General features: G+C 33.1%; 2 protein-coding genes across 3 annotated transcripts; both read left to right on the forward strand.

Moving 5' to 3' along the window:
• The first annotated feature begins 2449 nt into the window (after nucleotides 1-2449).
• LOC125186837 lies at nucleotides 2450-4254 on the forward strand. Its single transcript, XM_048083300.1, has 6 exons — nucleotides 2450-2694; nucleotides 2783-2859; nucleotides 3013-3065; nucleotides 3152-3547; nucleotides 3632-3782; nucleotides 3962-4254. Exons 1-6 carry the CDS (start codon nucleotides 2550-2552, stop codon nucleotides 4103-4105), a joined length of 966 nt encoding a protein of 321 aa, XP_047939257.1. The 5' UTR covers nucleotides 2450-2549; the 3' UTR covers nucleotides 4106-4254.
• Nucleotides 4255-8190: 3936 nt separating this feature from the next.
• Nucleotides 8191-12269, forward strand: LOC125189094 (ATP synthase subunit O, mitochondrial). Of its 2 annotated transcripts, XR_007170823.1 has the most exons (7): nucleotides 8191-8411; nucleotides 8855-8905; nucleotides 9988-10231; nucleotides 11006-11118; nucleotides 11316-11362; nucleotides 11679-11765; nucleotides 11865-12095. XR_007170823.1 is itself a non-coding variant. In XM_048086287.1 (6 exons), the coding sequence occupies exons 1-6, from the start codon at nucleotides 8310-8312 to the stop codon at nucleotides 11991-11993; spliced, it is 726 nt and encodes a 241-aa protein (XP_047942244.1). In that variant the 5' UTR covers nucleotides 8195-8309; the 3' UTR covers nucleotides 11994-12269. The 2 variants fall into 2 exon arrangements, 1 of the variants encoding a protein (XP_047942244.1); XM_048086287.1 differs by lacking the exon at nucleotides 11316-11362 and having other exon boundaries at nucleotides 8195-8411; nucleotides 11865-12269.
• Nucleotides 12270-15383: the final 3114 nt, after the last annotated feature.

Raw genomic sequence — 15383 nt, forward strand, 5'->3', positions numbered from 1 at the left:
ATTGTATAATGCCATTCCGAATTAGATTGGAGTATAATTTTTTATCCGAATTAGAATGCTTCATGAACATAGTATCAATGCCATTCTAATTTTAAAACATGCTAGTATTATTTTTTTATACCATGTTTTCAATTATATAATGTCATGCTAATTTTTAAAGCAAATAATATTATAAACTTTACCCGAATTTGTCATTTCCTACCAATAAAAAAATTATGGCAAATAATATATTATGATGATTTTTTTTTTAATTTCTCGACAACAACTTTTAGAGCTTCAAATTCCAATCGTTGAGGATAGTTTTTCTTGAAGTACACCCACCAAAATTGTTCTTCAATCCATTAATATAGCTGGAATTTTTTTGTTAGTGTGATATTAACAAACTCGGGTAAAAGTTCGTGATATTATTTGCCAAATTAAAAGTTCGTGGAAAAACACAACCTTTTTAAAGTTCCATGATATTAGGGGCCTATATCCCTATAATGTTTCAGAATATTTGATTTTTTGAATCCGCTAGGGACAATCGTGCTCAAAAAAATTTACTCCCTCTGTCCCACAATAAGAGACACACTTCACCATTTTGGTCCGTCCCACAATAAAAGTCACACTTCATTTTTACCATAAATGGTAAGTAGGTCCTACATTCCACTAACTTACTTGACTCACATTTTATTATAAAACTAATATAAAATGTGTGTCTCTTATTCCACTAATTTTTTCGACCCACTATTCTTTACATTTCTTAAAATTCGTGTCCACGATAGATAAGAGTGACTCCTATTGTGAGATGGAAAGAATATAATTTTTTAATTAATTTATTTCTATTAATAATTTTAATGAATGAATTCACATACTAATGAGTAATGAGTTTTATTTTAACACAAATTTATAAGTGTGTCATAAACATATGGAAACACATTTTTCATGTGTAGTTATCATTTTTAATTTATTTTTGTATACAGATTTTTAAAGATAATTAGCTAAGTAGCTCCTCTATTTTTATTCAAGATGTCCACATTTCCTTTTTAATTTGTTTTACTCCGGATGTCAATTTTCTATATTTAGAAATAAATCCCCTCTTTTCTCATTAAAATATTCCATTACTTTTTTCTTTCTACTTTTTCCAATTAACAACTTCAAAAAGCATCTGCTACTAAAAAATGCGGATAGCTTGTATGGAACGGAAGGAGTATATAAGTAAAAAAAGAAAAAGAAAAATGAGTATACCTATCAAATAATAGATCAAAAAATATTTTTAGGTACATTAACCCAGTAAAGTAGTGTCGATGAAATCAATGTTCACTACGAAGTATGTCATGCAACTAAAGCTATTAGTTAATGATTCAAGCGATCAAGTGAGAGAGGAAAGTAGAATTAAGTAATTATGTTATTTGTGTGGTTATCATCAATTTTTTTATAAAGTAAGCTACGCCTACATGATGGAGGTTTTATTTAGTTGTGTTTGTTTTAAATAATGGGGCCTTATAAGGACAAAATATTCTATTTAAATTTTTATCATGTTACATCATTTCTATACACCTAGGTAGGGTACTAGATAGATAGGCGTTCTTGCTGTTTACTTTTATGTTGTGAAATGTAAATCGATAGTGTTATGTAACTAGCTTCCACGAATATATTTTTTCCATTAATCAGGCTCATTATTTTTTCTTTTTTCCAAATGAAGGAAGAATGGGAGTATAGATGTAGAAGGGTTTGGTTTATTTTGTTGAAGTTTAAGAGTAGTACAAAAAAAAACTGTTAAAATCATATTTTACATCGAACATAATTGATTAAAAAAAAAAAGTCATCTATTAGTCCATGTAATGTGGGAGGAGTTAAGCTGGGCTTTAATTAGGGTATTTTGACTTTTTATTCGGCCCAATTTTCTGTAAGATGGATCTGAGGCAACCCAACACCGCTCAATCAGAAATTAGAGTTGAATGACAGATCATGAAGTTTCAAAAATTAAAAATTGTCCCATGACAACTTTTTTACAGGGCAAATTGATGCTAAGTTTTGGTACTGTCTAGTAACGTAAATGCGTATTAATAGACGTCATGGATGACTAATCAACGTTGCTTTGAGCCTAAGAATTTTTAAAATAGCATATATTTGGTCAAATGGGACAATTAAGAATATTTAAAACTTCATGATTTGCCATTTAAATTTTAACAAGTGCGCATAAATCAATTTTCTTACTATTAGGATGTGTAAATGTAGTCATTATGCACCAACTTTTGCATAATACAGGTCGTATAAACTAGTTTAGAAAGGCCCTAATTAATTTGCAGAATAAAGTTCCCTTCCTGTGGAAAAAAAACGTCAAATTAAATGTGAAAAATCTCCAACGGTCGAAAATGAATTAATTAACGTAAAATTATAAATAATGCCGCGGGACCCACACTAACGGTCTACTATCTCAGCTCTGTTTCCCCCTTCTCTCTAAAAAAAGGCGGTGTTGATCGATAATCATTCTGCAAATTGGGATCCCCACTCTCGCCGCTGAGATACAATTTCGTTGCCGATTGATTCACTCATACTGCAATTGAATGGAGGTAGCAATTATCGATTGGAAAACCATCGATTCGAGAGTAGTGATCGACGATTTGTATGAACACATCAATGCTCCAAAATGGGTTGATTTGACCGCCCAGGATGATCCCGTTGATGATGAAGCCTGGTTCTGCCGCCCAGGTAATTCGCACAATTGCTTTTTTTGATAATCGCATTTTCCTTGGGGGTTTTGGTTGAGGTTTTGTGTTTTTCTTCTTGCTTCAATTAGATTGCGATCACCCCAAGAAAGTTGAAGACTTCTTCAATCAGAAAGACATCACTCCTCTCTCCAGTTCCAAAGCCAAGGTTTTGTTTATATTTATCAAGGAATTCAATTTCGATTTTGTTTTTTAATTTGGTTATGAATTACCATTTCAATTGCAAGAAGTGCATATTTCGCCCAAAAATTAGGGTTGATATTGGCATTCTAATATAGTGTCTCAATTTGTCACAACGCAGATTCAAAGATCAGCTAGTGTTTCCGATATTCCTGCTTATCAACGAGGCAACAGGTATACTACACAAATTCCAGTTCAAGATTGCAACAAGTTTTAATCTGTTATGCATATTTACTCATTAGCTCAATTCACTTATGTAGAGATGCAACGCTGAAGAAGAGAGGGACGAATCAGCCTTTCGGATTAGTAGCCGAAGATGCTGAGAATCAAGATCCCAATTTCTCAACCCCCTTGCAACACAAGGCTCGGTTTGGAAAGGCTGCAACCAAGTCAAGCGCTAACAAGAAAGAAGATAGCTATGCTAACGAGGGAGCACCGAAGCTGAGAAGCACTTTGTCTGCGAGGAATCTGTTCTCGGGCACGGATTTGCTGAGTAAAGTTTCCGAGTTCTGCAATGAGCTGAAGAAATTGACTACGAGGGCTCAAGATAAGGAGAGCGCGGAGAATCACACAGAAGAAACAAGTGTTGGGATTCTGAGCGAAAGGAAGCCGTTGCTGGAGACGGGCGGTTCCAAGGGGAGGCTGAGAAGGAAGAAGTGAGTTTTGTGACAGTAGGAACTGGTAGAAATGGTTAATTTTAGGAGTTTCTAGCTTATGTGAAGTTGAATTTGTTCCTACAGGAGAAACGAAGATGGAGAGAACACCCCGATTACTGTGGACGTGAACAGAATCAAACACCTTGATGCCGAGGGCAAGCTGCCAATCCGCACTTGTCCTCCCACTCCACAGTGCTTTTCCGCGACGCCCAAGCCTCTCCGGCCGAGGCCTATGGTATGTGTAGCATCCATACTCTTTTCATCACAAGTTAAACTAAATCCCATTTATAAGAATCAAAGTGATTTCTTTATCTTCAAATGTTTGGTAGATTCATTAGTAGAAATTTATGCTTTAGCTTATCTTGAATGTAACAAGTTATGCTAACTACTAAATATTATGATTGGGTGAAATAGGAGAGAGGAGTTTTGAAGGATTTGAAGCAGATGGAGAAGGAAGTAATGAAGAGCAGCAACCATGGAGGAGGAGAGATTTCTGAGAAAGAAGCAAGATCTTTGGATGTTTTCTGGTTCCTAAAACCTTGCACTCTATCAAGTTAATACACACAACAAATATGCACAAATAATCACAATTCTTTCATTCTTTCCATTTTTTAATCATTCGTGTGGAATGAAAACATTTACTTATTGTAATCCTTCTTGACCAAAATTAGCATTCTCTATATAAAAGTTGAATTTTCTTTTATGGATATAGAAACTCCACTGCAGTGTGATTTTTTCTAATTATGATTACAAAAACATAAACGAAACAAGATTCATGATTTCTTGAATCATCACATCAAATATGATTACATATCTCATAATTCAAGAAATTTCAGAAAGAATATATACAAGAGCGAAAAACACAAGATGAAATTGAAAAAATGATCGAAAATATTATTTATTCCCCTAAGCAGCGAAAAAACGCTTTATAAAAAACGAAAGAAAACGAGATTCACTTTTACATCCAATCCTAAGAGCTAATTAGTGTCGCAGAGGAGGCAATTGAGGAGGCCTCGATAAGCATACCTTAAACGAGGGTAGAATCTACGAGAAGTGAACCTGGTCTCTCTCCAAATCTCATCAACTGTCTCTAAAAATCGGCTCAGATTTCTGATTGGAGAGATGTAGAGAGTCAACGGCACTGCAGAGAAGGCCACCGCGAAGAACAATTGCAGCATCTTTTTCACGAATCAAGCTTGATTTCTGATGATGAGAGATTTTAGTGATTGAATTTATGTTTGAGATAATCACAAAGATGGAATTTGGAATTAAGGGGAAATTTTAATTTTGGTTTGGTTTATGTGGGGTTTGCGATGTGCATTTCCTTTTTTTCGTTTTTTTTTTAGTGTCGAGAATTCTACACTTGTCCAAATCGTACAAGGTCACGAGGACCCAGTTTTTTGTTATGAAATCTTGTCCCCTTTTCTCGATTATTGGGGTCACACATTAATTATACCAATTCTGGCTTCTTCTACTTTATTCGATTTGTATATATCTATATATACACTGATGTTATTCGATTAAAAATAAAATAACCGGTAAAAATTATTTTCCTTATGATTTATAGTAAATTTATATTATTATTATTATTATTATTATAGCATGTGAAATATTCTTATACTTTACTCATTTATAAAAGTAATTTATGTGTAACGGGGAGCTTGAGAGAGAAAAATTTACATGTGAATATGATTTCATGTTTACAATTCATAATCTCATTTGAAACTTGGTATGCAAAAGTTAACTTCTAAGCATCATCTCATCTAAAATTTGATAGACCAAATTTGATTTGGGAGCAAATTCTTGGTTGACTGTAATTCAAAACACTCTAACTTATTTTTTATATCTTAAGTTTGATGGATGACCTATGATATTTAGGTGTTATCCTGTCAAAAGTATGAAAGTCATAGTTGATTTGTAAACATGATCTCATTTGAAGCTTATGAGCATAAGTGGATCTCCAGCCTCATCTAAAAGTTGAAAGGATAAAATAAGTTTTGGCCATTATTTTATTTGTATTCTGGAAGACAAAAATGAGTTATAGAGCGTCATTTTGTATAGAGCTAAATAGAGTAATAGACTACCTATGACATAATTATATGCACCATCTAAATTTAGCTTGAAATACTAAAATTTATTTGCAAGCATCACTCCCTCCAAAACTTTAAAGACCATAAACCTATTTGGCGCTAGTATAGTATTTAAATTAATGAGAAAATTTGCTATAAAAATCACATATTTTGATCAATTTCAAGCTCATCCCGTAATTTCAAATTTATATTTATTTAATAAATTGGTGATATTTAAATCAACATATTATCTTATTATGAATAATCGATATCGTTAATCTCATTAACAATGACATCCACCGATATTTTCATGCAAGTTATATGATATAAAATTTTACCAATTCGCGTCGTATGTTTTTCTATATTCGAAACCAAGTCATATGAGCCATGAGAGACATTATATATGTGGCAGTAATTGTAACCAAGCACTCCACGAAGTCTAGAAGACTAATTTGTTCCTTGGGGCAACGTACTAAATTAAGTTACTTGAGCCACACTAAACAAATATTTGGATATAAATAGAGCCACACTGATTGATGAGGTGTTTAAATAGCCGACCAATATCTATGGTATCTCCTTTCATCCACTAATAAATTTTTTATTTTACTATTTTCATTCCTCCATTATTAATTTTTTTTTTTTCTTTTTCACTATTTTACTAATGGACCTCACATTCCTCTAAATTTATCTCATTTTAACATTTTATTATAAAACTAATACACCCTATGTATCAAAATAATATACACTTTGAGTTCGGTACGGATTTTAACGTAAAATTAATAAAGTAAGAGGGAGAGATAGAGAGAAAAAGTAATTAAAGTATTGTTAGTGGAGAATGAGTCTCACTTTATTAAAGAGAAAAGACTTTCCAAAATTTGAAAGTACTTCCTCCGTCCCTAAAAATTTGTCACTTATTTCCACTTTCATCCGTCTCTAAAATTTTGACACCTTTCACTTTTACCATTTTTTGCAGTGGATCTCACATTCCACTAACTCAACTCATTCTTACTCACATTTTACTATAAAACTGATATAGTATAAAAGCAGGACCAACATGCCAATAACTTTTTCAACTCACTTTATATTACATTTCTTAAAATTCGTGCCAGATCAAATGGTGACAAATTATAAAGGACGGAGGGAGTATATATTCTTGTGAGACGGATTAAAAAGGAAAAAGTTCATATTTTTATGGGACGGAGGAAATACATGAAAATAGGATATAGATTTCCACTAACATTTTCAACCAACTTTTTATTATATTTTATAAAATTCGTGTCAAATCAAAACTCGTCTTTATTGGTCGGTGGATGGAGTATTATTTTAATATACATTATGTTAGGTCTTTATAGTCCTAGTTCGATGGGTCCACCCGAATAAACTGAGAAGGTTATTATAGAAAATTGTTGACCGATTAGCCCACACCAGAAATAGCCCTAGCCCGGTTACACTGGCCCAAAACACAAGTGAATTTGCTTGATTAGTTATAAATTTCCTTACTACATTGTTGTCAAACTTTATGAATTTGCTCGATTATTTTGATGTTTGTTGAATAAGTTTAGCTTTCTTGGCACCTAATAAAAAAGATCTAACTTCGACAATTGAAAGAAGACACATATTTTTGTTAAATACGTATCAAATTATTATTATTAATAGATATTTTACTTTTTAGTATTCCTCTGTTTTCTAAAAATAGAAACACTTAATTTTAGGAAAGTTCTTCCTCTTTATGCGGTAGAACACAATTTTTTATTAACACATTCTATTAATCTCTCTTACTAATTTTGCATTAAAATCTATGTTATTCTAAAAATAATTATTTTTAAGAAACAAATAGAGCATTATGTCAAGGTGATAGGATATATGTGATGCCATCTTTTATGAAATGTCACAGGTAAAATGTAATGATACTCCAATTTTCTAATAATGACTTGATACTTATACAGTACTAAAATACTAGCGAGATTATTATCGAAACTATTGTAGGAGACTAGGAGTGTGTCTCATCATTCCAGATAATATTTTATTTTTTGTTATAGGAATTATTGATATGTTTGTTATGACACACATCTAGATAACAAAAGACACAATACAAACTTTTATAAATTATACTCTCTCTTTAAAATTATGTATTGTATTATTTTTATTTTAATCTGTTTTTAGAATTATGAACTTTCTCTTTAAGAAATTTTTTTCCTTCTAATAAGAGGAGCAATCTCCAGTAGTATTTTAATATATTTTTTATTTTTTTCTTACTTTATTAATTGTGCATTAAAACTCATGTCTCTTTAAAAGTTTATATAAAGTTTATATACTTTTTATGAAGTAGTATACTATCTAATGTATACTAGTGGTAGTGGAATTCAAAAAAGAAAATTAACGAAATATTTGTGTAATTATATTTTTGGAACAAATTTTTTTGTATCATTCGTTATATTTTGAAATTTTATTTTACTCAACATAATATACTGCGGTATAAATAGAAGATGGAAATTATAATTAAAGGACACGTGGAAACTAATAACCTAGGTAGCACCTAAATGCCATACATCGAGGGTGAGAGGGTTCCCATTTACCCTTTCCCATTTTGAAGGCGCAGTGTTTAAGCAGTCGCAAAGCGAAAAACTCATCTCCATACGCAGATTCACCAAAATTAAATCAGCAAAAACAAATTCACAAAATTCGCTTCGGCAATGGCAGGGCGATTTAGATCTGGTCTTCCTCTCCTCCGCCGAGCTCTCACCGCTGCTAACTCCTCCTCCGCCCAGAGATCCGTCGTTTGCCCTACTCTCGAGGTATACTTACGGATCTTCGATTTACTATTTTTCATCTTATGTTCTCAGAGATGCTGTTCAATCGATTCCATTTTGTTGTTTGTCCTTCTATTATTCAACGCATTTCGGAAGTCTCCGCGGAGGAATTAATCTTTTCCAGTATTTTTTAAATTTGATTTTTTTCCCTTATTTCGTTCAATTGATGATTCTATTGATATTTTTTTATGGATTGCCATATGCTGTTGTTTGTTCCACGCATGGAAATGTGGTAGACCATCAAAATCTTAGCATTTTTATAACTACAGTGTGGCCATTGTTTTACCAAGTTGCAAATGCCCAAAACACACACACACACACCGCCACAGGATGGTTTTTTTTCTTTTTTCTTTTTGTTATATTATTACAGTATTATATGTGAAAACATGGAATAATTTTAAGCCGTTATTTTATGTAATGTATTTCAGTCCGCGAAGAGCTATGCTACCGCCGCTCCTGCAAAAGAGAAGAAGGTCAAGGTAATTGTCATTCCATTTTGCATGTAAAGTGAGGTTAGAATTGTTTGGTGGATGAAAATCATGAATGACTTGTTTGAGAAGGCCTGTTAGTCATGCACTTCTAGTTTCGTTTGAAATGTTATAATTTTCCAAACCAGGCTTAAGCCTAATATTCTAAAGTGCTGCTCTTTACATAGACAAATTTATTTCTGACATTTTTAGATTTTCTTGCGTCTATGTTGTTATTTATGACAACTATGTCCTTTCCCTTCTTTCATGAAATGCTTTTATTTTTTGGAATCACAATTTGCTCAGCAGAACAGTACAAATTTAATGTTTATGCTTATGTTCGCCCATTCAGTTTGTGCATATATTGGACCAGTTTCCTGAGGTGTGTTGAAGTTTTTAGCTGTATCAGTTGTTGCTAAAAAGTTGTGTTATAGTGGACCAATGCTGGCATAAATTGTGATTTGGTTCTGATTTGATAACTACGACTTTTATCTGCTCCATTCTTTTATTTTCTTTACTTCCCAAAGTTCTTGAAGTTACCCATTTCTATAGAATTTCTGTTTAATGCATATACTACTTGATTATCTGATCAATTGACAGATTAGGAGTGTGTTTCCTAACATCTGTAGTATGTACTTGATACCTTGAAGAACAGAAATTTTTTTTATATTGATTCTGTGTCATCCTATCAAAGCTAAATCTTTTCCGCTACATGGTTTCTTAAGTAGGCGACATATGGATGCACAAGTTGGGGCTTCTAGGAAATATGTTCATCGTAGATACTTTTTAATTTGCTTCATTTTGGTGCTTCATTGAGCTGATCGTGGAAGTTAGATTCACAGTTCAATGTCAAGCTTTTTTCCTCTTGCCAATATTGCTGCTACTTGTACAGTTTTTTTGGAATATGGTAGTATGAACCTTGTACTTATAAATTGTGACCGGTCAAATGATGATCTATGTTATGCCAAGTTTATGTTTTCTGGTTGAAACAAACAATCAACTTTTTGTAACTGTGCTAATGGAAAAGATCCTATTCTAATGCTGTGTGGGGCATTGTAATATCTTGGATTCAATGTTGATCGATTTCATTTTAGGTGCCTGTGACAATGTTTGGGGTGTCTGGAAACTATGCTTCAGCTTTGTATATCGCAGCTGTCAAAGCCAATGCACTGGACAAGGTTGAATCTGAGCTTCTTTCCCTAATTGAGGCTTCGAAGAAAAGCCCTACATTTTCTCAATTCATGAGGGATGTATCAGTTGACGCGGATACAAGAAAGAAGGCTATTACTGATATTTGCGACCAAGCTAAATTTTCAGAAATCACTAAGAACTTCTTGGGTTAGTGTCAAAATGTGAAGTTTTGTTTTTGTATATTTGATGATGATTTTTTGCTAGTTGATCTCACTAGAGGGCACTCATATGGCACCTTGATTTGAACTGGGATGTGGTTGATTGTATTTTTGGTTCTTGTGGATTTAAGAACATAAGATAAGCTAATAAGTAGTTTTACTGCCATTGGAGTATCGTATGTTTGAAGGAAAATGAGTCAGCTCTGTCATGATGGTAGATGATGAAGTTTTTGGGGAATGGAAGGCAAAAAGTATATTATAAATTTATAATTCCAGGTGCTGAAGTGAGTTGGGGATGGGGTGTTCAGAGTGGGTGAAATTGTCGGGGCTCAATCAGTAAAATGAGTGACAGCAACAGAAGAAATTGTTTTGGGAGAAGAATGGGATGCCCTTGAATCGATGCAATCGTTTATCATTGTACTTGAGATTATATAAAGCAGCACTTCTGTGTTTTTTGAACATTCCTCCTCATGAAGTAAGAAATAGATTGTGGAGGGTGTATTCATAAGTTGAGAAGGTTAATTAATTAATGAAGCAACTGTCTCACATAAATTTCATAAGTTTGTTTCTTCATGGGTATTGTATTATTGTTTGGTTATTTTGATAGCAGGCTGCATTCACTTTCTTGAATACACACATTGATGATTGTCATACTAATCTTGATTAAATTGTTGCATTCACTTCCTTGAACTCAATGATAGTATTTTCTAACTTGCTGTTTAGATGTAATCTTACAAGGCATATTCTGCCATCTTTGTTATAGTTATCGTTGCTGAAGGTGGAAGGCTGGGACATGTAGAACGTATGGCTCAGAGATTCTCTGAGCTGACCATGGCACATCGAGGGGAAGTTAAAGCAACAGTGACAACTGTGATTGTAAGTTTTGTAATTTTGATATTAAACTATTAACTCCTTAGTTTTTCATTAGAGAGAAGAAAATAACAAACAAATCATAGTATGTGATTGTTTATAAAAGTGATTTTAGGCAGGAACATATATTACTCCTATATATTTTCTACATTAGTCTACTTACCTTGACCACGCGAAAGTATAACTTAATTAATTTCCTTCAGGCTGAGCTGGTCGCAGATTATGCCATCCGCCCCTTCACTATCTCAGTGTTAAGTACAAGGATTGATTTCTTGTCTCCAATTAATAAATATCATTATAGAAGTATATAAATAGGCCCTCATATTCGTGGAAGTTACTGCACACGCTTCATTTTTGGTTTTAAATTTGTTACTTCTCAGTAGTAGTGTTTGTATCAACTAATAAAACGTTGAGGGCCTATCTGAAAATTTCACTCCTAAGTTTACTTTGTATCCTGTCTAGTCTAGTCTAGTCGAGGATCATTATTAGCATAGCCTTGTTCACCAGCAACTTCAATAATGGTTTATGCCTCTTTCAACTGAGTACTCTTCCAATTCTGTGTGCAGGCTCTGCCCCCAGAGGAGGAGAAAGAATTGAAAGAAACATTGCAGTACATGCTTGGACAAGGCAAGAAAGTTAAGGTTGAACAGAAGGTAAATTGTTATTTAAAAAAAAAAAACTACCGGTCTTGTAAAATTTAACCAAGTGACATGACTGTTTGATGTAATATGGTTTTGCTTATTATCCTGCAGATTGATCCTAGTATTCTCGGTGGTCTTGTTGTCGAGTTTTCACAGAAGGTATTTGACATGTCTATAAGGACTAGGGCCGCCCAGATGGAGCGCTTCCTGCGTCAACCTTTGAGCTCGGATGGTAACTAAATTGATAAGACCAGACAGACCTTAAGGCGCACACCTTTTCTGGTTATTTCTCATCATTTTGCACTAAGAAGTCGTCTAAAACACGTTTGTTTTGGTTGTGAGGGGCAAGATGCCCCTTCTTTTATGTTCTCATTGGTATCATGCAAATAAAAGCTACTCATCTTTGTTGTTAGAGCCCATACCCGTACCAACACTGACTATTGAATGATAAAGACCCTTGTATCTATTTTGGAACAAGGAAAGTGTTATTCTGCTCTTCTGAGTATGTTATTTCGACAAGCTGTTTTCACTTGTTATATTTGAGAATTGAGATGTCTATTGTTATTGATTAAGTTTGGTGTTAGTAAGAGTCTCTAGCAGTTGAAAGTTCTTTCTGTATTAACATTGATGCCTTTTGACGATTTTCGAGTATTGGTACTTGACATTTTTGGTCGAGTAACTGCGGGTGCTCGTTGAATTATTCACATTTTAAAGTAAATATATACCTTCTATTTGGCGTATATTTGTAATAAACCATCCCCATAGCCCCAAGCCCCTAACTTAGTCCCATTGCTGTATTATGTAATAAATAATAATAATAAATTGAAATAACTCAAATTGTGTAACAACAATAGTGTCTTTTTTTATGACGTGTTAGTAATTTATGTACTCATCTAATAAGCACAGTGGAAGAGTATATTGTACATGAATATAAAATGTAAATTCATAATCAAATTGTCAGTTGAACATGTAAAACTTAATGAAATTAAATTTTAATGTAGTTTATTAGTCTGTTCTCTCTTCTATACAAGAATAAGTTGATAAACAGTCAAGTAATTGAAAAGTCACTTGGGCTCTAGGATTGTTGGCCTCATGAATTAATAGTATAATTTTAGTGAGACTATAGGGTTGTCTTTGTTGGGTGTTGATGAACCATTAACAAATCATTGCGATCATAAACAAAACTTGAAATCCCTGCATGCAATAATAAATAAAATATGTGACCAACAAAAGCAATAGAATTAAAACCAACTCCTGTGTCTATAACATTAATTATGTAAGGGATGATGGGGGTAACAAACTATGGGATTAATTTTATTAATCACATTGAATTTCAATTGGAAATTACAGGCATATATACGACGAAGTCACTGATGGCTGCAGATGCAAGGAAATCATTTTCAATCTCGAAAGTCCATGAAATATGGTGCATTGTTTATTTCCATCGTCACAAAACCACAACATGCCACAAAAAATATAGCTAAAATTAAGTAAACGAAATGATTTAGATATCCTCTCATATATTATTATTTATTAACTACTCTTAAACTCATTCTTCTCATTTTGCATTTCGGATCCCCCTTTTTTCTTCTGCAGCAAAATGAGTTCATCTCTGCTTAGCAGAGAAACAGCTCGATTATGAATTCGTGCCGGTTGATTTATCCACCGGTCAGCACAAGAGGGAGATCTCCTCCCTTATTGAGTCTGGTCGCATTTGTTGTATTGTTTCAGCCATTCGGGCAGGTACTCTCAAGCTATTTTGCAACTAAGGATTCTTTGGAGAAACAAATTGTAAGTTATATCGATTAATCAAATTTATGATTTAGGGTTTAATTTCTTTTCATGAATTAAGTGTGTTTCTAGCATGAAATCAATGAGTTTATGCATGACTAAATTGATCTTATAATCATCTAAATAGATATTTTACTTTGTAAGTCTTCCACTTGAAACGCTATTAATAACATGATTTTCTTGTTAATTAATATTTCAGACAGTACTTTGTAAAAGCAAGTAATTGATATTCTCAATCTAGATTAACGTGGACGATATATCGCGGACGATTGCTAGTGTTGATCTAAAATCACTTCATATATTGAATAACTAATGACGTGAATACTGAATGGATCATATTAACTATTCAGAGTACTTCTTGCTAAAAAAATATTAAATTTGTAATTATTTTCTTAATAATTTCATAGGTGTAATACAAATATGTAATATGAAAATAATGGATATAAATAATTATATTTATATAAATATAGAATAAGAAATTTAAAAATATTCTAATAAAAGATGTCACTTTTACACACAATATATGCACAATAAGGCTTTCATGCATGCAAAAATGCAACTTATCCATACCCACGGTGGGGCCAGGGGGGCCCTTGGGCCCCTCACCAATTTGAATTTTAGCTATGTATTACATGGTATATTATGAAATAGCACAGGTGGCTTAGATAGTGGACTATCATCTGATTGGTTTAGAGTTCGATTCCCAGCTCCTCGTTGTATTGTTTTATTTTTCCATGCCTCCTTGGAAAAATTTCATTAATGCTCTATTTGGATTTTCTGACCTTTTTTTTTATTTATTTTCTCTAGTTGTAGGTAATAATTTTGTATAAATAATTCTATTTTGTAATCAAACAGAATGCTTTTCATAATTTACGTATAAAAAATTATTTCTTTAATTTTATAAACATGCAAATGTGTCATATAATATTATTTAAAATCAATTTTAACAATGCTCATTGCTATTAAAAATCCAGTATAGAACATAATTCGTTAATCACATAAATAAATAAAATATTAGTAATATCAATTTCAATACTATGCTCTTTATTACTTGTATAAAAAATCTAGTCTTAATTATTTTGATGCCAACATTGTCATCTCTAGTTTCTACATGACCTCTAATTATATCTAATTATCCATCTTTTACGTGTAACTCTCTATTACTCATGTTTGAATTTTTTCCATGTCGTTAACAACGAAAACAGTCAACGAATTAAATAGTACTCTCTCTGTTCCATTTAAGATGACTCACTTTCCTTTTTAGTTTGTCCCAATCAAGATGACTTATTACTAAAAATGGAAACACTTTTTTCTCTACTTTTTTTTCTCTCTCTTACTTTACTATCTTCACTTGACACACAAAATAAAGCTACCTAAAATCCCGTGCCGCCCAAGAAAGTGGTCATCTTTCTTGGGACGGAGGGAGTAACTAGTAATTTGGACCCCCATGATTAAAATCTTGGCTCCGCCACTGTCCATACCCTATGCATCAAATTTCCATTAGAGCACTCCCAATGGCGACGGCGATAATCCGGCGATTTTTCGCCGGATATCGCCGACTTATCGCCGGCCATTGGGAGGAGGTCGACGATTTTTCGGCGAATTTCCTACCGATTTTACGCCAAACGGCGTTTTATCGCCGGGCTATCGCCGGATCATCGCCGGCCACTGTGGGGAGCTGTTCGGCGATGATCAAATTTTTTATTTTTTTTTTCCTTCAACGGTCATATTCTAAATTCCACCCCTATAAATATTTCATCCTCTTCCTCCATTCATCACCCACAAACTTCATTCACACAAATTTTCAATCTTTTTTCTCTCCATCTTTATTAAATGAGT

The sequence above is a fragment of the Salvia hispanica genome, chromosome 5 (assembly GCF_023119035.1).
Source record: "Salvia hispanica cultivar TCC Black 2014 chromosome 5, UniMelb_Shisp_WGS_1.0, whole genome shotgun sequence".
Lineage (NCBI taxonomy): Eukaryota > Viridiplantae > Streptophyta > Magnoliopsida > Lamiales > Lamiaceae > Salvia > Salvia hispanica.

Coding starts and splice junctions, on each gene's coding strand:
- LOC125186837 (XM_048083300.1), top strand. CDS start 2,550: ATGGAGGTAGCAATTATCGATTGGAAAACCATCGATTCGAGAGTAGTG. Junction 2,695..2,782: donor AGCCTGGTTCTGCCGCCCAG/GTAATTCGCACA, acceptor TGCTTCAATTAG/ATTGCGATCACCCCAAGAAA. Junction 3,548..3,631: donor GGGAGGCTGAGAAGGAAGAA/GTGAGTTTTGTG, acceptor TTGTTCCTACAG/GAGAAACGAAGATGGAGAGA.
- LOC125189094 (XM_048086287.1), top strand. CDS start 8,310: ATGGCAGGGCGATTTAGATCTGGTCTTCCTCTCCTCCGCCGAGCTCTC. Junction 11,119..11,678: donor CAACAGTGACAACTGTGATT/GTAAGTTTTGTA, acceptor TTCTGTGTGCAG/GCTCTGCCCCCAGAGGAGGA. Junction 11,766..11,864: donor AAGTTAAGGTTGAACAGAAG/GTAAATTGTTAT, acceptor ATTATCCTGCAG/ATTGATCCTAGTATTCTCGG.